The following is a 20,924-nucleotide window of genomic DNA, read 5'->3' on the forward strand; positions in this document are numbered from 1 at the left end:
AGGGATTTAATTGGAATGTAGCCATTTGGAATTCAACCTTATGTTGCCTAATTTTTATGTGTTACATTTTAATTCATTAACAGTTTGTTTTTAGTATCTTTAAGACAAATTATAATAAAGAGAAGTGCTCTCATGGGCTGCACTTCATGAGAAATGTAACAAACTATGAATACATTCTTTTTCAAAGCTATATTGTTTCCGTTTCGTTCTACTCCAAAAATAAAAATGATTTTCTTCCAGGCAAATTACCTGGATTCTACTGTATCCAGGAATATGAATCACTGGGTCATCTGCTTCCACCTGGGAACAGCCTGGTGTGCTAAACTAACACAGTCTAGTCGCAGAGACAAACACATCAGCACATAAGTTCACAGACTGACCTGAGGGGGGCTGCGGATCCCCGTCTTGGAGCTCTGTTCTTTTGGAGGACACGCTAAAGCCTGGGGGTAGAGTAAGCGCCCTCTTGGTGGCTGGGGTAGTATTACGGGACTGGGGCTGGGGCTGGGCGGGCTGGGACTGTTCCAGCATGCTTGCCCCTGCCCTGGCCTCATCCTCAGGCTCCTCTCCCGAGTCCAAGCTCCTGAAACTGAGGCGTCTCATCCGTGACACAGAGTCCACTTCCTTCATCCGGGCCAAGCGATCTGCTGCTACCTTGCAGGATGAGGCACCTAGCCTGCCCTGCAGTGCTTCGATCATCCGGGACGTGCCCGGGCCCTTACACCCATCATCAGCATTGATCCTCACAGACAGAACTGGCTTATTCTCAGGGCCCTCTGGTGCTCCTGGTTTCTTTCTGACGCAGTTCCCATTATCCTTGCTAAGGTTACTGTCCTTACTGGTTTCCATCTCGTCCGCCGTCTCACCTTCTTGTCTCATATCTGATATGGATGCCTCGCTCACTTCTTCACACTGGTCGCTCACATGCATTTGCTTTCCGTTGGCACATTCTGGAGATTTACTACCCAGATGTTCGCTGTCATTTTCCTTTTTTGGTTCTTCTGCTTGTTTCCCATCTCTCCGGTCCACCACGCCCAAAGATTCAGCAGGCACGTCTATTCCTAATATTCTGGCTGCCCTCTCTTCAATGGACTCATTCTCAGGGATGCCCTCAGCACATTTAACTTCATAAAGCTTGCTTAGGTCTTCTGCTGGCACACTGTTGACTTTCTCTTTCAGCAGCAGCGTCTCCAGATGCTTCTCGGCCAATGACAACTGCTTCCTCCAATCGAAATGTTCAGAAGTGTTGTCAGGAGCAGTGACTTCATTTATGTCATCGTCTGGTACATCATCGACAATGCAACGTGTCCCCCCCCTATTGTAGAACCTATCAAATTGTCTTTTGACCATTATAACATTCACACTCTTTTCCCCACTGAATTTTGGCAGCGAGTTCCCTTTCTTTGACTTCCTTCCTCTCACAGCTTTGGAAAAGGAACTTTCCAGTGTGGAACCTGCACTGCAGTATCCTGCACTCTTCAGTGTTGTCAGAGGACCTGTGCTCAGACTCCTGAATTTGTTCTCTTTCTTCTCTTTTGGCACTGGTTTTTCCCTTGACATCTGCAAAGCTTGACATACATCCTCATAGTCAGGGGGACTGGTCAGTGTGGAGGCATCCTGCATCAGTTGTCTTGGAGCCCCTGGAGCTTCTGTGTACACCGTTAATCCTACATCCTTCAGTAGAGACTCTGAGGGTACAGTAATGTCTGGCTTTGATGCCTTGCGGTCACCTTGTACATTCTGGAGAATGTGAGTGGTGGCATTCTGGTCTGGGAGGCCAGTTTCTGACACCACTGGCGCCTCTTCTCTCTGCAGTCTGCTGAAACTCACTGCCTTCCCTGCAGGTCTAGAAAATGCGCTCCTCACCTCTCGGTATTCTGGATCCGTAGCAGACGTCCAGCTCCTGAAAGCAGTCTTGTTTGTGTTTGGGAACTCATCGGACAGACCCGTTCCCTTATTGTCATCCAGAACTTTCAGCAGGGGGCTTTCAGCATTAGTGCTGGTCTTACTCAGCTCCAGGATGTTTCTGTATGCCTCATCCAGGTTCTCTATACACTGGTCAACACTTGGCGTCTGGCCAAACTGTTCCTGAAGCTCCTTGTTGAAAGACTCCAGTTCCTCTATTGCATCCCCTGGGCGTCTACTGACAGGCTTTAGCAGGAACTGACCAAAGACCTCCTGGCCATTGCCGGCTGCCGGTTTGTCACTCTTTTGGGCTGGAAGGTAGTCCTCCTCTTCTTGGCTTCCTGAGAATTGTGGTTGCTGAGTTTTGTTCTTGATAAGCTGGTTGGAGAAATTGGCTGTCCTTGAGAAGGCGCTGTTGCTGGAAGGATTCAGGCTTTTCTGCCCCTTCATTGGGTAGCTATATCTGTTGCTGCAGTCGGTGCTTACACTGCTGTCTGTAGTGGTGTCAGGAGCAGCATTGCCCTGGTCTTGTGCTTGCTGGTTTGGGGGAACCTGAGGAGGTCCCTTGGACACCTCAGGGGAGCTGGTCTGCGTCTCCTGGTCTCTGTACTGGTCTCCAGGCCAGGACCCAGGGTACTGCAGCTCTCTGCATTTGTTCAGCTGAAGGATTGGCCTTCTATAAGAGGGTCTTTTCCGTCCTTTGAGACTCAGTGCTCCGCCAGTCAAAGATCGCCGTTCCAATTCAGATGAGGATGTGCTTAGGAGGCTTTGGTTTTGAACATGGCTCCTATTGTTTTCGGTGGAGCCCCCTACTGGATCTGGCACTCTCTTGTTGTTATTCTGATCTGACAACTCCCCATTTGACTGTGAGTGAATTGGGACGGACACTAAACAGAATATGGTCTCAGTGAATTTTCTTTTAGAGCTCTTTTCTAATTCAGGGCAAGGCTCGATTTTCTTGACTTGTGTTACAGTCTCACAGAATCCCTGGTTCAAATTTGCATTCTGCTGAGATGAGATGTTTTGGAAAGCCGTGTAAGATCGATCTTTCTGATACTTGTTACAGCTTTGGTCAGATGCTGTGGAGTTGTCACTCGCCTTGTGCACACCACTGAGCCGTCTATTTTCATTGTCTTGCTCACTATAAGATCTCTTGTCAGTGTCCATATTGATATAATGTCCCTTTGGTGGGAGAAAGGCACTGTTGTGTGAAGATTGTTCAAACACTGTAGCACGGGGAAGCTCTTCACTGATGCTTCGGATATTGTCTGGGTAGGTCAGTGAGTTTCCACACAGCCCTCCTGAGATGTGTCTCACACGGGGGTCATCGAAGGGTATGTACTGAACACATCCCACATGCTGTTCTGTATATCCAGGACATATCTTTTTCCTAACTTGTGCACTTCTGTCCCTCTGATAGTCCAGCCAAGAGTTTCCTGCCTGTCTGGAAGACCACTTCCCTCCCTGCTGAAAGGGCTCTCCCTTCCACATGGAGTTTGACAATATTTCACCAGACATCTTTTGGTTTCCTCTCTGCAGCAAAGGCCTTTTATAAGATGGAGGCGGTATGTAAACCGGAGGCCCTGCGTTGGACCCCGTTGGTTCTTGTGCAAAATAGTCTGGCCTAGAACCCCCACTAACCCTTTGGGAGTGCAATGCTTTGTCTCTTGGCTGAACCCCCACATCTCCGGCAAGCATCTCCAAGCTTCCCCGTGTTTGCTGGTGAGCCTCGTAGGAGGGTGGTTTAAGGGGCCTGCTAAGCCTGGGGATTGGTAGGAGGGACTTAGGAGCATCTCTACTGCTTAGCTCTATGTGGAACTTCCTGGAAGGTCCTTGGGATTGGCTGCCAATGACCCTCAGGCCAGTGAAGGAAATGGGTCCCCACACTGGCATTTCAGGATACTGCGCTCTTTCCGGTGACAGCACCCTGGGGAGTGATTGGGACTTCCCTCGTGTCCCAGGGTGGGTGTCGCCCCCAGGGGCCATCATACGCTGCTGCTCACGTGCCCACCTCTCGCCTTCTCCATCGGAAAGCTGTCGTCCCAAGTCCACTGCTGGCTGCCAGTCTTCTGTGCCCAGACTCTGACATTTCCTGTCCTCAATCACCATTCTCTGCTCCTCATCTCGAAGCCGGGCACCATCGTCCCACCTCTGCCTCTCATGTCCTAGCCCATCCGGTGGCATTCCTGCCTTGCTGAAGCTGCTTCCTCTTGGATCTCTCCTATCTGAAAAATCCAATAAGATGCTGAAGTCCTGACCCCTCCTTCTCCAATAGGACACATCCCTCCCATCCCTCTGAGAAGACAGACTCCTTGGGTCATCGTAGAACCTGCAGCAGAAATACAATGATTATGTTAGTGAGCTTCATAACAGACAGGGAGATTTCAAGCAAACAAATCTTACAAATAAATATTACTATGGGCTGAAATGTACTCAAAAAAGCTATCTGCTAGCTCGATATTCCAGTCAACAGTACAGTTTTTGTAAATGATAACATATATAAAGAGGCAAATGGAGCAAAAAGTAAATGGCCAAAGTTATAGTATAACTGGGAACCATGATGTTGTGTGTGCCAGACAAAAACACCTTATTGTATACCAAGTACTTTGCATTACAAGGGTCCAAGAAGATACATACTAATGATATTTTCCTAACCTTTGTTGGTCATCACATTATGCCATAAAGGCTTACTGTAAGAGTAATGCAAAGTGTGCGGTAAGACAGATTTGATTTACTGTCTGAATGAAATGTTGTAGGCACATTTCGTGCCAGAAAATAATGTTTGGGGCACCATTGTCAGTTAATCTTAAAGGTCCTTTTAATGAACCAATACATTGACATTTTCTGAGGCATAAACCAGGACTTTTGACAGATGAACAAGTGTATGGTTTATAGTAATAGGTAGGTGCCCTTTCCCAAAATATGTGTTTTCTCTGTGAACAGTTGATACGAAGATTTTGAAGGTAACATTAAAAAGCAGGTTAAGATTAAATTCTACAGATTCATTTTAGTTATTTGTTGCGTTAGCGCTGATTAAATCTATCTATTCCCTATCTATAATTTATGGTTACTATTCTTGTAGACTCATCTCATTTTGGTTTTGTACAATGATTTTGGCTAAAAATATGGTCCTAAAGTATACTGCTCCTAAAGTATCTAGTCTGCCTTCTTAAGAAGTGCTTCTGGCAAAATTCTGTAGTTTCCTGAGTAATGGAGTAATTCCTTATTTACTGTAGTAGGAAACTACAACCTCTAGCATTTTCCCATCATCTGGATTCATCTGTCAGGATCAGCCCCTGCCCTGTCCTTTTCGTTATTTCAGTTTTATTGTTCAGCCTGCAGGTGTCGCTGGCCATCCTGTTTGGTGTTAGCTCCTTGTGTTTCTCCTGTTCCCTGGGCCACTGCATGGGTTAATGTGCTGAGCGGGCAGTTATGTTATCCAAGCTTCCCCTTCCATTGTAAAATTGAGTTATAATTATAAAAGTAATAATAATTTATAATTATATCTATATAACTAGTTACAATTTAACATTTATGTTTCTTTGTATTTTCCTGGTTTATCTTATATTTGTGTATTTCTGCTGCAGTTGTTGCTCCGTTATTCCTTGTGTATAGCCTTGGTCTGTTACGTTTTGATATTTTAATTTCTCCTGGTGTTTGATGCTTTATCTGTTGATTGCCCTCATCTGCGTTCTTGTGTTGTTAGTGCCCATACCTGTGTCCAGTAAGTGCATGCCCCTGTTCCTCTCATCAGCTGGTCATTTTGTCCAGTTACCTTGCCTGTTCATGTGCTGCTTTAGTTCTTGTTTTGTTTTACTTTTAATAAAACCCTTTTGTTTATGAACCACAACGTGGATTGTCCGTCCTTTACCATGCCTGTCTGTGACACTCGTCCTCATCTTTATATTCAAGACTCAAGAGTTCTTTATTGTCAACACATCCATGTATAAGTACACAGTGCATTGAAATACCATTTTCCTTGGCCTCCCTATGGGGCTACATATACACACAAATACAAAAAAAACAAGATTCATGGAAAATTAAGGAAAAGGAACAAAAAAAAATTATGCAGGACCCTGTTTTAATAATAATAATTTAACAATATAGGTTAGAGCAAGTTAGCAAGCAGCAGATGTTAACAATAGAAACTGAATATTCTTACACATATATTCATATATTAAAATAATACTGGTATGTATAAAATATGTTTTGTACAGTACATAAGTTTTCTCCATAGACTTTTTTTCCACCACCTTCTTGGAAAATCCAGAGCCGATTCTTAGTCAAAGATGCCTGAAAGCAGTTTCCTTCGGATACGTGGGAACATTGTGTGGCGATGAATAAAATGAAGTCCTGGGTTGAGTTCCCCTTTAAGCACAACCCTGACAACCTTTGTTCGGCCTGAGCTGTGACCAAAAGGGTGCCGGCACCTAAAAATCTGTGGGCATTGCTCCATTCAAATGCAATCCCTTTGACTGCATTACAGTACAACCTATGTGTGTCACTGGTGATGTTCCCAAAGGATATGTCATAAACATAGATAAAAAAGCACATTTGGATGCGTGGTGAACGGCGGATTCTGGGCTGTTTCGGCATGCAGCATGGCGGGATACTGAATTTGTCTTCCCAGTGATTTCAGAAGGGAGGCTAATCCAAAATTCCCATGAAAGTGCCCTAAGATATTCTGGAGGATAACAGAAACCTGCCACGCCCTCGACCTGAGACAGACCTCCCCACTGCTCTCATCAAACAATCCAGTTTTGCTTATCTGTTGAAATCATAGTCGATGAGTAAAATGAAAAAAGATAAAAGGGAGAAAATAACGACTAAAACACTAAAATGATTAAAGATTAAAGCAATTTTCAAAACAATAATGTTTTAAGTGAAAATGTGAAAATAGGGTGCCTGTCATTATCCTCAAATATATAATAGAAATGAATAAATGTATAAATTAAGAAATACATATATCATATGATATCCATCCATCTATGCATCCTCCAATCACTTCATCCAGTCCAAGGTCACGGGGGAAAACCTGGAGCTGATCCCAGGCAGCACAGGACATGCGCATATATAACATACACAAATGCACAAGTCTTCCTGGTGCATTAGATGACGAGCTATAATGCTATTCCAGGTAAGTGGCTGGGCAGTTATTTGTTGACGGTGCCAGAATTGAAAATGTTCGCTTTGAAGCCAAAGAGCTAGTAGACGGTAACCCACACACAACCCCACCCGGCAGAAGAATGACATTCCACGATTCAGCACGGAATGCTGAGCATATCGTCAGCAAAACTGACAGAAGAAGCAAATATATTTAGATCTGGCATTTTAATAGACATGAATTGTACATTTGTATGTGTTATAAAAACCAGTTTGTTAATCAAAAGGACAGGGGGTGAGAGAGAAGCTAGTGTGAACTAGTGGGAATAGAGATTTAGTACCAAATATCATCAAATATGGGTCAGTGTGCAAGGTCATCATCAAAGGTCATTCTGTGAGTATGACATCAAATCTAAACCATCTATTCTGGCAGGTTAAATAAGACGGTTCACTGCCTTTTTTGCATCTAAAACTCATTTTGCCTTTCTAAAGGGAAAAGGATTAAATCTTGACTCGTACAACATAAAAACAATACTGAAATGAGATTTTAATTCCACCAGTCATGCAAGCAGCCCAAAACATATAACTCACTAAACCCAAAATATTAGGATCTTTGCACATCATCTTTTTTGGAGGTATATCATTTCTGATATGGTCTAATGGATTGCGATTTACAGATTCACTATCAGAAGAATTGTTTAGTGTTGACATTTGTGTTCCTTTTTTGAAATGCATGAACTTTTTACAATTACCATTTAAACCAGTTTCAGACCCCCAATACTATCTGACTGCTCGTTTTACAATCCACACCAGGTGAACATATTTAAAAACATATTTAAAAACTTCTAAGTAATTTCTAAGTAAAAACATATGATGTTCTTTTAGGGCCTTTTTACGCTTAAAGAAAAGCATCTGCATTTTACAGCTTCTGCAAAAAAGGTGCAGCACTGCATTCTGGGTAAACAAGTGCTAGCTAAATGGTATCTGCAGCAGTAAACAAAATACGTTACTGGTAAAAAGAAATAACCATTAACATTTATAAAAACACAAACGTTGAGGAAAAGGCCATTTTCAAGCCTACTGGACACATCTGTCTTTCAAAATAATGACGTATCCAAGGAAAGCGTTATGACAACACTACAAGATATTTGCAGGATTAAATGTAAACAAATAAATGAACTAGTCTTCTACTGCACAGCAGTGAATCTAACATTTGGGTTTTAGTGGAAAAGGAACAGAAGCAGCGTCAGCTATAGGACTGAAAGTACGACCTGGTGAAGAATCCAGAAATAGGTGGGGCAATATTACAGATCTCTACACGAGACCGTAAAGAAACACAGGAGTCTTCCAGCAACCGTCACGTTTCACGCAGAAGCCGCTCCAGCGCCTCCATGCTAGAATGCAAACATCCTTTTGATCAGAGTATGCATCCATATTTAAATACATCGTATAATATTTATATGTTATATAAGGGGATGTGGGTCAGGCTGGCGGCCTTGCATAGGAACCGGGCTTGGATCCTGTGCTGGGTGGCACTGTTTACAGCACACAGTCCCATGTGGCGCCTGTGTACTTGGGTTCACATTATCTATATTACCCTCTTTGTGATTTTATTTGGGTCGGTACGTAGTAGTAGCAGTCGAGGTACCTGGGAGGGGGTGGGGATGTGGCTCTCGGCATCGATTCCCAGCACCTGAAAAACCTCGTGACCAACCCCACCTTTACGTAGCTCTCCCCATGGCGGGGGACACTGCCCTGGCCACAGCCGGAGCATTTACAGCAGCCGGAGAGGGTGGGGGGAGTCCTATGCAGACTCACTGGGGGGGCCAAGTTTTCTTGTGGTGCTAAGAGGCACTAAGGAAAAGCAGTATGAAAAAAGAAAAGAGAAGGAACTCACCCGCTATCTGTGGCAAGAGAATCTCCCAGGGACTGTGTGTCACCTTGGTAACCGCTGCCGGCTTTTCTCCTTTGGTTCCTCTCCCTGCATTCGTTGTCACTGGAGTAGCCCTTAGCCAGCGGCTGCCCTCCGCAGACATAGGCCCCCGTGTCCGTCTCATACCCGTTCGCTGTTCCATGACCAGACCTGTTCCCGGCGATTTCACGCCTCCAGTCAGCTTGGTGCCCCTCACAGGGCGACGGGGCTTTACCGGGCAATTTGTATCCATGAGAAATCAGGAGATCCTGTACGCTGTACATGTTGGGTCTTCTATCCCAGGAGGGGCGGCACCGTCTCCTACCAGCAGAACTTCCAGCCGGCGTACAACTGCACCGCAGAGGCCATCACTGGGAAAACAGAGGGGGACACAAGGAGGCAGCATTAAAAACGATTATCCCCGATATCCTTTCTCCTTTGAGGGCCGGACGGTGGGGTCGGAACAAAAAAAAAAAAAAAGCCCCCGTTTTTTAAGCCCTGTGATGATTCATGCTGCCTGCCCCTCTCCCTTTTCTTCCGCTCAACCCCATGACGATCCCAGCTTTGATCTGAATAACGTACTTACGCTGTTAAAAATCGCTCAGCGAAAAAAAAAAAACAACAACAAAAAAAAACAAAATAAAAGGAAAAGAAAATGCCAACCGTCGGGAGGGTGGCGTTTGAAGGAGTTCCCTCACGGAGGCCGACTCCCAGCCCCTCCAGCCTGGAAGCAGCTGTGGGGAGCTGCCGATTGAGAGTCTTCAGCATCAGTGCTCGGCGTTTCAGAGGACGGGAGATTTTAGATGGTTAACAGACCAGCCATGGCTCAGCTTGCAGCCCGTCCGCCCATCTCTGCTCTCTCCCGGCAACATCTAAACCTGAACCCGTGGCAGGAACGATGAGAGAGAAACAAAGTAACCGCACGAGATTAATTTTTTTTTTTGCTGCGGTCCGAAGCTGCGCAGGGAATGCAGCGCTGTGCGTGGATTGCGCCACGTGCATGTGAGAGCGCGAGCGGCACATTATGCGCCGGCGTGTGCCTGACAGGCGAGGTGAAGCACGGAGGAGCAGTGCAGGAAGCGCAGCGATTTCTGCTGAGCGAGACGCCCTTCCCCATCACTCCCGATGCCAGAGGTGTTTCATCCAAACTCATTTAAAGTTTTTTTTAAAAAAAGCTTAGATTCTATTCTGGGATTCTGGAATTTTTACAGCATGTGATCAAGAGAGATGTGTAAACAAAAACAGCACAGGTATCCAGAAATGACAAATACCTGCAAACAACACCTATTCAAATATATTTTATCAATGGTTTGCCCTCTCCCCTCCATTAATGTTTTTGGTCTTATAGATGATAATCACAGCAAAATGTAATTTTGACTGTACAGATAATCATTGCATGCAGAACAATAAATTAGCCTTACATGAAGTACAGTTCTGTAATTCAAATATACATATTTAGAGAACTGCACTGCAAACAGCATGAATAGCACAATACGTGCCATTTATGCATTACTAAACATCCTTTTCATTATTTAAAGACTATGTGTGACGCTTGTTGGTAAAAGAGTTTTATAGTCAACTTTTATGCATCATATTTGCTTAACGGCACAGTTACGAAGTACAGCTGCACAAATTGTGATACTAATATTGACATTGCAAGTTATACACATGCAAATGTCACAATGCAACCACTGTGATAGTCAGCTGGGTTAAGATAAGTGCTAAAACATTTTTACTCTGTCACAGGAAACAAAACTTAGCAAGTTTTAGCTATTAGCTTAGTTTAGCTTTACTATTTTAATGATTGTTCCTGTTCAAGATTATGTAGAATATAATACGGTGCTGCTTTTGCCTGAGCTCTACGTGTGGCTCTCTAGACCAATAATGAACATTTCTGTCCTGGCTGTCAGATGCACTCATAGCCAGCGTAGCACGTTTGTGAGAATTTTAACAAAAATGAGCGAGGAGGAGAAAAGCAAACAAGATCTGGTTACGGAGAAACATTAGTCCTCTGCCGTATGGAAATATTCCGAATTTCATATGAACAAAATTGAGCGATCTGTCTACACTGTTTTGTGCCTTTCGGCACAATTCATGGCGACACCTCCAACTTATTTGACAGACTCTATTGGGAGATGAGTTCTATTTAGCTGTAGTATATTTTTGGCAAATTTCCAACTCCTTTTTTGTTTTTACCAATATCACAAGATTAACAACAAAAATTTGAAATACTGCGATGTGAATTTTTTTTCCAATTTTTTTTCCCTACTTAGGAGGGGAGAGGTCCTAGTTTGAGTTGGTCCTCAGAACTGATTCTCACACGGTCAGCTGACTGGGATTAAGGACCCTACATGTGATTTGCAACTGAAAAACAGCTCTTCATATCAAACATGGTCAAATAAGGAGCTTTCAAACCCAAGTTCCGGAGCTTGGTCCTGGCATACGAGTCCCAGAGCTCCACCTTGGACTTCTGTAGCTCCTGGACACTTTCGTTTGTCACTTTCACACAACACAACAGGAACTGGGACCTTTACGCTAAATAAGCATGGAATATGCAAAAATCTGTATTTTAAACTTCTCACATAATTTCATATGAAACTTCACTGCCACACAAAAATAATGGAGGATAAATCATTCATTTTGTTAGTTTTTAGGGGGATTGATCGTGATCAAAACTGAACACAGCCTTTTATTTATATGTTACTTATATGACCCATAACATGTTCATGATTCTTGCAAAATCTGGCCAGCAGTTTAATCTTTCATCTCCCACAGAATAAAAAAAATATGCAACATTATCCCATTAATAAGCACTGGCAAGATTCAGCACTGGCAATATTAGACAAAAGTATATTGGTTAGCAATCAAATTTTGCAATGCAGAAATATGGAGATGCAAGCAAAAAATGTATTAATAGATGCATTAAGTGTAAGTCAGGTACACAAATGCTGTTCAATTTTTGCTCTGCTACTCTTTTCCTGTACTTCCACGCAACTGTCAAGTTAGTGCCGGTGCTTTTGGTTAACCAATCAGCAAGCTACCTCTCCCCTAATGTAAAGTACCTTGTCTGGAGTAGGTACTAAGAAAGGGTTCTGGAATTGCCTCTGAGGAACTACAATCGGGGCAAGTTCCTGCAGTGTGAACACAACAAAAGTCCCTGGTTCCGGAAAAAGGTTCTGGGTGCAGAAAAAAATTTCAAGCAGTGTGAAAGCACCCTAGAGTCCAAGTTCTAGAGAAGAACCTAATCTGTCTGGCTGATGCCAGCATAGCCAAAGCTCTAAATATCGCTTTCTGCCACTCTGCTCTGCCATCCTGGACAGAGTTACAGCATCAGAAATGTCTAGCTAAGTGGTCCTCAGTGTGATGGATGCTGATTTGAGGTTTCTACCTCATCTACAGTGTGGTAGTTTGGAACCATGCTTAAAGACTGTGCAAACCTTGGGCCTCAGTATATACAGAATCTTCCCGTGTTCAGATGTCCATCATCACAGGACTTATCTTCAGGATCAGCAACAGAGTTTCAGAGAGCTCTGGCTAAGGACTTCTGGTTATAACATTCCTACCATAAGCCCAGTTTAAACAGTACTAACCCCTTATGCAAAAAAAATGCTTTGAAAATTGCATGCAACAACGCTGGGGCATTTACAGACAAAACAGCCTCTATTATGGTGGAAGCTGAAGGCTGAAATTTGGCTGGCTTGTTCCCAATACTTTAAAAATGCACAGTAATTAATAATAAAGTCTCCAGAGTATAAACACATGAGCTGCCCAAGGGTGACTTAAAACAGCATGAAACAACCCCGCTGATGAATGGTGTGTACCATGTGACATGTCCATATCTTATTTTTCTCAATCCGGAAGCATTCCCCCATTTTACTGCCACTGGACCATGATAACTTAGGTCATATAATGTATGTGTGTGGAGCAAAAGATTCAAACACGACTGATCTTACACACCCACACCCAGTTCTAATGAAACCCTACAAAAACCACTGGGTGACGCTACTAGTAAAAAAAACCATAATAAAACCTGACCATTTTTAAAAGGTGATGTTACTCATCAACAAAACCCACAGAAAACCTGATCATCTGTAATAGGCAATGCTACTGGTCAGTAAAACCCACAGAAAAACTGATTATTTTTATGAAAAGTGTAGCCTGTGTCTCATGCAAAGTCAACGGCTGTTCCCAAAACTCAAGTTTTTGGCGACAGCGATTTCCTCACACAAACCGAGGCCACAAGCAATCCAAATCTGACGGTACCGCGTGACATTTGCGCGGTTCTACTACGGTGGCGGCTGGTGAGGAGACGATCGTTCCAGGCTCCCTGCAAGTTTCGAGGTTTCGGGAGTGCGTCCTTTGCCTGGTTTATAAATAAACAAAGCCTTTTTTAGGTCTCTGTGTAGGCATCTGGCCTTTACTGTGGCTGTAACGCCAGAGAGTTGGAGAACGCTGACAGTCTCCAGGCTGACAGTTTCGTGTCACCCCGGTACTCATGACCCATATAAGGCATGCAAGCCACTGGAGGACAATAGACATCACTAGGCCATCTGGCACCGAAGGGAGTTTTGTTTTGATTGTTTTTTGTAAAATAAGGAATTCAGATACAAATGTAAAAAGTGTTGGTGGCATGGCAGACCTTCCGGTAAATTTATTTGCAGACTACAAAGTCATAACTTTTTTTTTGTCCTTTTTGCATGCTAACAGCATCACACTACGACGGAAAGGGTGAAACCGGAAAGTTGGAAAGTGGTTGGAAATCATCGGAAACCACGTGACTTCCTGGTCAGCAGCGTTGTACTTCCTGATGACATAATCCAGAATCTGGAGTTCTTTCCATTCCCAGGCTGGAGGGAGGGCGTGTCTTTAATTTGTCATTTTTGTCCCTCCTTTCTCGCCTTCAGAGCAAACGAAGAGGCAAACGTGTTGCCTTCTCATGATACTCGCACTGCACCTGTGCTGTTAATGTTGTGTTGTCATGCAGGCGTCAACTGACTTCAGATAAGCAAAGTCACTGAAAGTATTTCAGCCAGCATCTACACTTATTTCAGGAGGAAAGATACTTTAATTCCAAACTTGTCTCTAAAACTAGATATGGACATTTTGCAGCAGACCCCAGAACAATAGTTACAGAAAATGAATTCCTAATTTACCACAATTCTGCGAATTCTTCACAATAGTATTAGGAGTTTGATAGAAAAAAAACTGAACCTGCTATAGTGAACTGTAGAATGTAAACTGTAGTTTACAAATTACCTTTAGACTATTTGCTGTTTTAAAGCATGTTATATATGTGCAAAAGAATGTCACTAGCATGCTAATGATATCTAGCATATCGTACATTTGTTTCTCATGAACCCCCAGTGGCTGCTCAGTGACTTGGCTGACCCCTGCCATTTATCCCTTTATTTGCCTGATCTTCTCCATGCTTTATCCTGTTATAATGACTAAAGGAGTCTGACAAAGTTTCTTGAAGTTGCTGGCGACAGAACATCCCACAAAAGGGATAAGGAATCCACAGGGAGACTTCAAACCAAGGAGTGGCAAAGATAAAGTTCTTCCCAGAATTTCACAGCTATAACTGCTTTAAACTCTGGCATGAGATATAAACACCTTCTCCACCACAAAAGTAGGCCCAGACTATAACTTATATGCGGTAAACTTTAGCAGCTCTGTTTCAAATTACCTACCCGTCCCCTATAACCTGTTATCTAGAGTAGCTTAAGCCTCTGTTTTCTGACACTGTTGCTGTGGAGTAGCACCATTTTGCTTTTCCAACAGGGTCACGTAGACACATCCTACAGTAAATTCTGTTTGGGTTCATGTGTTATTTAAAGCAGGGCAGAGACACCAAGGAAATGAGTGAAAAATACTACCCACGGTTAAAAATACACTTAGTCTTGGAACACAACCTGTACTACGCGCTCTTCTGGAAGCTAACTCTTAGCTGAGTACCAAGGTCAACATGACCTTGTGAGAAATCAGACACTAGAATTACTCAAACATGTAAATACAAAGTTAATATGTTGATTTAGTTGTTAAAAAGGTTTTTTTCCTGGCTTATTCTTTTACTGTCTGGCCTACTGGAAAGAGCATTACTACTAGGTTCTGTTTATTGAATAAGGATTCCTTCCCAACTGGAGCTACTGGGGAACAGGAAGTACATGTCTGTGAACTTCCTGACCGAAGTGGAAATTCTGCAGTGAGGCAAGTCGTAACACAAAGTGCTTTAAGTATTAGTAGTTCTCAGAATTCTGAACTATGTAACCTCTAAGCCCTGTACACATCAGAAACCTGCGAAAGAAAACAACATTCAAAAGTCAAGAAATTCCCATGCATGTTTTTATCATACATTTGTTGGCATCCTGCCATCACTCCGTATTTGTGAAGTTATACAGTGTCACTAAACTCCCCAGGATTATTTATGTGCCCTACAATAGACTGGTTTCCCAATTCAAGTATTTTCTCCAATCTTACACCCTATGATGCGAGGGATGAGCCCCAATCCCACCCCCACCCCCCCCCCCCACCAGACTCTTTCCAGGCAGTTGGAAGATGGATAAATGGAAATACATGTTCTGTAATCTTTCCATTAAACTGCACAATTATGTTTAAATTAAAGTTCAAATTAAATTAAACCATTACAAAACTTTACATTTGTTTTAGATAAGATTCTAGATAAGTGGTGTGTGACTATGCAAGAGGCTGTTTTTGATTCCTCAAAACCAACATAGTGAGGATTCTAACTTACAGCCAGAAGACCATTCCTTCTAGTATTACTACAGTCATTCCAGGCAACCTGTGTTAATGTTATTCATTACACTGGAATGTTAGAATATACCATCAGCTGCAACAAGCTCCTGGCCTTTTGGAAATTGAACAGCCCAGGTCTTCACATGCTTCAACAACATTGTGACCTGGACAAGGGATCATCACCTTTGGCTGAACCTTTTGGAGACCAAGCTTCTTGCCTTCCCTGCCAGCCTGACCATTCACCACAACATCACTGTACAGCTTGGATCAATGGTGTCACCTTAAAGGTCTGCTAGGGACCTATATGTAATAACAAATGACCATCTATCTTTTGCTGACCAAATAGCAGTCATCTCCCAGTCTTGGAGGTTATAACATCAGGAAGATCAAGCCTTATTTGTCATAATATGATGCTCAGCTCTGGTCAAGGCACTTGTCATCTCACAACTATGCTACTGTAATTCCTTACTGACGGGACTACCCCATTGTGCTGTTAAATCACTTAACGACTATTTTTCTATAGATTAATCTATCAGCCATTTTATCGATTGGTCGACTATGCTAAACGATTCATTTTTCTTCAGAAAATCACCTGTACCATTTGATGTAACTTAATTTTATTTTAACAACAACAAACTGTACGCTGTAGAAACTGGAAGAAAAAGTTGGGCAATTCCTCACAAGTGAGGACACACGTCCGCCTTGTTTATTAACCAGCAGCTGACAGAACTTCTTAAGACGTCCCCTACTACATCAAAAACCACCAGGCACTCACCCAGCACATATTACCTGCTGTGTCCCTGTGGCATGCATGAGGCACGATATATAAAATGACTAATGCATAACAAATCTGCTCGTAATAAACGGAACCTTAAACTGTCATGGATAGTGTATATTATTAATGTCCGCTACAATGTAATTGCAGGACTTTAGATAATGCACATTGACTTTTCGGGACTATATGCACATTATTTTCGCCCACAATTCGATAAGCAGATCAGTTGTATGCCTAAAAATATTAATGAGATATGTATTGTGATGTCCAAAAGTTAGTAATCTATGTAAATTTGCCGTATCCTCATGCTTAATATATTTGGTTAGTGGAGCACGCCACGTGCGACGCAAACAAGAAGCACTTAAGTCACATGAAGGAAGGAACAGCTCAGCAGCCACATCATCTTTTAAAAGCGGAGATACTGTGGTTAAACAAGGTAAAAGATGGTGTTGTGGTACTTTTTGCAAATTAAAGTCCGGAGTTTTTTTTTTTGTAAATATGGTTTTCATTTCTATTTCAGTTCACAAATTAATTTCTTTTATTTACTATTTGTTTTCATTTCAGTTTTAGTTTATGATAACAACACTGGTCCCAACCAGTCCAACGTGCACAAACACACACACCAACACCCTCAATCAACGTAGAACAAGCCCAGATTTGACCCATAACATTTTCACAAAACCTTATTCAATGAAGATTCTAATGCGGCAGGCAGACAACTTTATGGCTTTAATAATGAGTGTATTAGCAGCTACAAGGACAAAAGATATTAAAAAGCTCTCTGTTCTAGTACTAGTTTAATAAACATGAATAGACAGCACTTAGGGTGTTTTTGCCTACCCTGGCGATCCATCGTCCCGAATATCTTCTGTGCATTTCCTCTTCAGGTGGTCATGCATAGCGCTAGTGGTATGCCATCAAGCTTTGCATAGCGTAAAAACCACCTTTTTGTTTTGTTATAATTTGAAGTACTCCTATCACTACATAGTGATATTAAAGGAAAACGTGTTATAATGAATTGAAGCATTTTAGAAATCATAAAAGTAGTTTTTTCTTAATAATTGAAAAAATATTGATTGATATAAATTTATTGATTTAAAATATTGATGTCAACGCATTTTCAGGGTTGACGTAATTGACTATGTCGACTAATCGCGGCAGCTCTAAAATCATGGCAGATGATTCAGTATGCAACAGCACATTTGACATTCAATCAGCCCAAATGCTCTCATGATTTATCTCTTCTTGCCTCTTCTCACTGATGCAAGTTCTTCAAGGGAGCCAATTAAAATCATTCTGCTGGTTTTTAGAGCCCTTAATGGAATAACACCCACCTCCATTGAGTATGTATCAAGACCTACATCCCAACTTGTCCTTTTCAACCGGCAAGCCAATTCCATCAGGAGGTCCATTCACTAAAAGAAGAATAAGTCTAACTCCAGAAATTTCTATGTGTGGTTCCTCAGTGGTGGAATGAGTATCCCATTCACGTCCAGTCATAAGAGTTTCTGGAAACACCTTAACTAGACCATCCAACCACAGACATACTCCATTTTCATTTCCTATTCCTTGGTTATGCATTCAATACCAGATGATCTTGTATATTTGCACCCATCTCATAAGAACTTGTCTCATGGTGTTTTTAATTTGAATAGTTATCCCATTAGGTTATTGCAAGGTTTTTAAATGTATTGTGACGCAGTTGCTCCCATGCTAACTTGCACTTTTTACTAGCGATTCACTGGAAACTTAGTTTAGCTGAACTTATACAGTACCTAGTTGGCTTCTTGACAGTTGCATGTATTAGTTTCACCACTTGTACCTCATTTTCACAAAAGGGTCGACTTAATACATATCATTTTTAGAAGCAAAATACAAAAACGTTTTACTGTTACAGGTATTTTTGGTTTTAACAGAGATCAGTTATAGTGAGTTTTCATGTAACATGTTCATTCTACCATCATCACAATTAAACCAACAGCTCAATCAGGCCTTGCTAATTAATAAGCCAGAGAGAAACAGTAAATAAATCCAAATGTCCTGGAGCAGCGTTGGGGCATACTGCTTCACGGAATAGTTTGTGTCTTGAAGGTGCTGTGTTTTACCATCCAGTCAAACTCTTAAGCCTCCTAAGGATATCATTCACACTGTGACAGAAAAAATCGCAACTGTTTCCAATCAACGCACAAGTACTTTCATTATTTAACATTGAGCCTGATCTTTGTAATGCCTAAGTCACCTACAAATCAATGTTGTCAAAAGATCCACGCTATTCATACTTCCGCATTGTGTGGTGGCTGGGTGAGCAGGACAATCCCATATCTGAAATCCCCCCACGTATTGGTGTGACAAGGGCACCCCACCCTCCCGTCACTTGCCTGCTGTTTCCTCTACAACCGCTCTGACAACACCAGGGTTTGTGACACTTCCATGTGACTAAGTATCTGCTTTGCTGAAAACCAACCTTTATGCTTCCAGAAGGCTTGATCTCTCTAGTTAAAGACTTATCCGATCTAGTACTTGAGCTCCTTCCAGGTAACAGCTACGAGATTTTAAATATTATCCAATTAACACCTATAAATAACAATTACTGAATGTAAAAGAGATACACTAGTACTGGAGTTGATGAACAAAAGATCATTAACTAGCTTCCAGACTGCTCAAAACTGAAGTGGACTCAAAAAATAATCTGGAGCTCGAAACGTGTCTGTAGTTAAATTCTCTAAATACCATTAAGAACAAATATACCACATTTGCCACAAAAATCAGTGAATGTAACGCATTGTTGCTCTGTCGGAATTTGGCCTAAAAACTGAAGAAATTCCACTGTGGTATTTACAACAGTTCCGATAATTCACACTTGCCTCATTTCTAAAATGGCACACTTCATAAAAGATTAGATACAAGTCAAAAAGTGCCAGGAAAAAAAGGCACACGATAGCATTCAATGATTAAAAAGGGTTTGAAAAAAAGACCGGAACAAGAGTAAGTTAAGGAATTGGTCTGAGATCTATAAAAACGTGTGGAGCATGACTTGTTTTTTTCCTGCGGAGTTCCAGCACTATGTTGCTGTTTGCCAGCCCCGGCTTGTCTTGTATTAATTAGCACTCATCACTGGCCCAGGCTGCCTTAAGATGACAGCAACACGGTTCATAAGGCAGAAACATGGTGATCAAAGTCACCGCCCACGTCAGAATTCTGCTAATCAGATTGGGGTTCAGCTGACCAATCAGCATTTACTGATAGGAAGAAGAAAAAAAAAAAACGGAACACTCTATAACAAACATCTTGTGGGTAGGGCTAGGTCATATGACCTCAAATCAATATCACAATTAATTGAACATTTTATCTCTATTACGATTAATGAACGATTATTTTGTTTTAGGTTTTTTTGTAATGTAAAAGTGCTCAACTACTAAAGCTGGAATATTTTTTCTAATGAAAGACTGTGCATCTTTATGATTTTAAAATAACTGAAGGAAAGACACAAATGAACCATTTATGATTATTGAATATTTCGAACAACTGAAATCAAAGCACAAATCGCTTGAAATAAAAACGTCTAATGAAAAAGGTCACATTTAAGTTTGAATGACAAAAGAAAGATTCCTAAAACATTTGAAAAAAGTGTTTACATTTCTTGTAAACACTTAATTACAAAATAAATAAATTAAAATAAATTAGAGTGGAAACTGTTTATAGTAATCACATCTGTCTGTGTGGAATTGATCACTAAGTGGATGATCATCCATTTTCCAAACTGCTTATTCTTCTGGGCCGCAGGGGGTCCAGAGCCCGTCCCGGAATAACAGCCCATCGCAGGGCACACTAATACATGCACACCTTTGGGCAATTTAGTAACACCAATTAGCCTCAGCATGTCTTTGGACTATGGGGGAAAACCAGAGCTCCTTCCATGACAACATGGGGAGAACACACACATGCCGCCCAGGCGGAGACTCGAACCCAAGTCCCAGAGATGTGAGGTCACAGTGCTAACCACTGCACCACCATGCCGCTCCAGATGAGTGTTATAACTAATTTTTTCTCTAATGGAAAGATTTCCATCTAGTTGACATTTGTATATGTATAACATGAATATAAGGTGATAAAGTAGACAGCTTCGCTATTTACTGAATTTTATTGACTCTTTCAAGACTTTGGTCAGCTGGCTGGTGTGAGATTTTCAATTCAACACAAGTCTGCACACGCATTTACATGTATGTAAGAGTTTTATTACCTTGTAAATAGTATGTAGGGTTAGCAAACTACCTCAATGCTTTTGATATAGCTAATGTAATTTTAGGTTTATGGAATAATACAGATTTGCCATAAGATTTCTTGTGTGAGCGTGAGAATCAGAAACCGAGTGTCACGCCAGATGCGTGCAAGTTGGCAATCCTGTTACAGTTGTTTCAAATGATTTTCAAATTATAGTACTGCACAAATTAAATTACTGAACTTTCTACAATTCAAATA

General features: G+C 41.9%; 1 protein-coding gene across 5 annotated transcripts in view; it reads right to left on the reverse strand.

Moving 5' to 3' along the window:
- The window catches only part of jcada (junctional cadherin 5 associated a), a 34,381-nt gene that overhangs the window by 2,944 nt on the left and 10,513 nt on the right, over positions 1-20,924 (reverse strand). For 4 of the 5 annotated variants that reach the window (XM_023823628.2, XM_072712992.1, XM_023823629.2 and 1 more), the window contains 2 exons: positions 8,903-9,288; positions 381-4,231 (listed from right to left, as the gene is read on the reverse strand). In XM_023823628.2, coding sequence (XP_023679396.2) covers positions 381-4,231; positions 8,903-9,201 — 4,150 coding nt within the window. In that variant the 5' untranslated portion in view covers positions 9,202-9,288. Of the gene's footprint in view, positions 1-380; positions 4,232-8,902; positions 9,289-9,580; positions 10,061-20,924 lie in introns of those variants that run through there. The other variant, XM_023823630.2, reaches the window with a different exon arrangement.

Source organism: Paramormyrops kingsleyae, chromosome 1 (assembly GCF_048594095.1).
Source record: "Paramormyrops kingsleyae isolate MSU_618 chromosome 1, PKINGS_0.4, whole genome shotgun sequence".
Taxonomy (NCBI): Eukaryota; Metazoa; Chordata; class Actinopteri; order Osteoglossiformes; family Mormyridae; genus Paramormyrops; species Paramormyrops kingsleyae.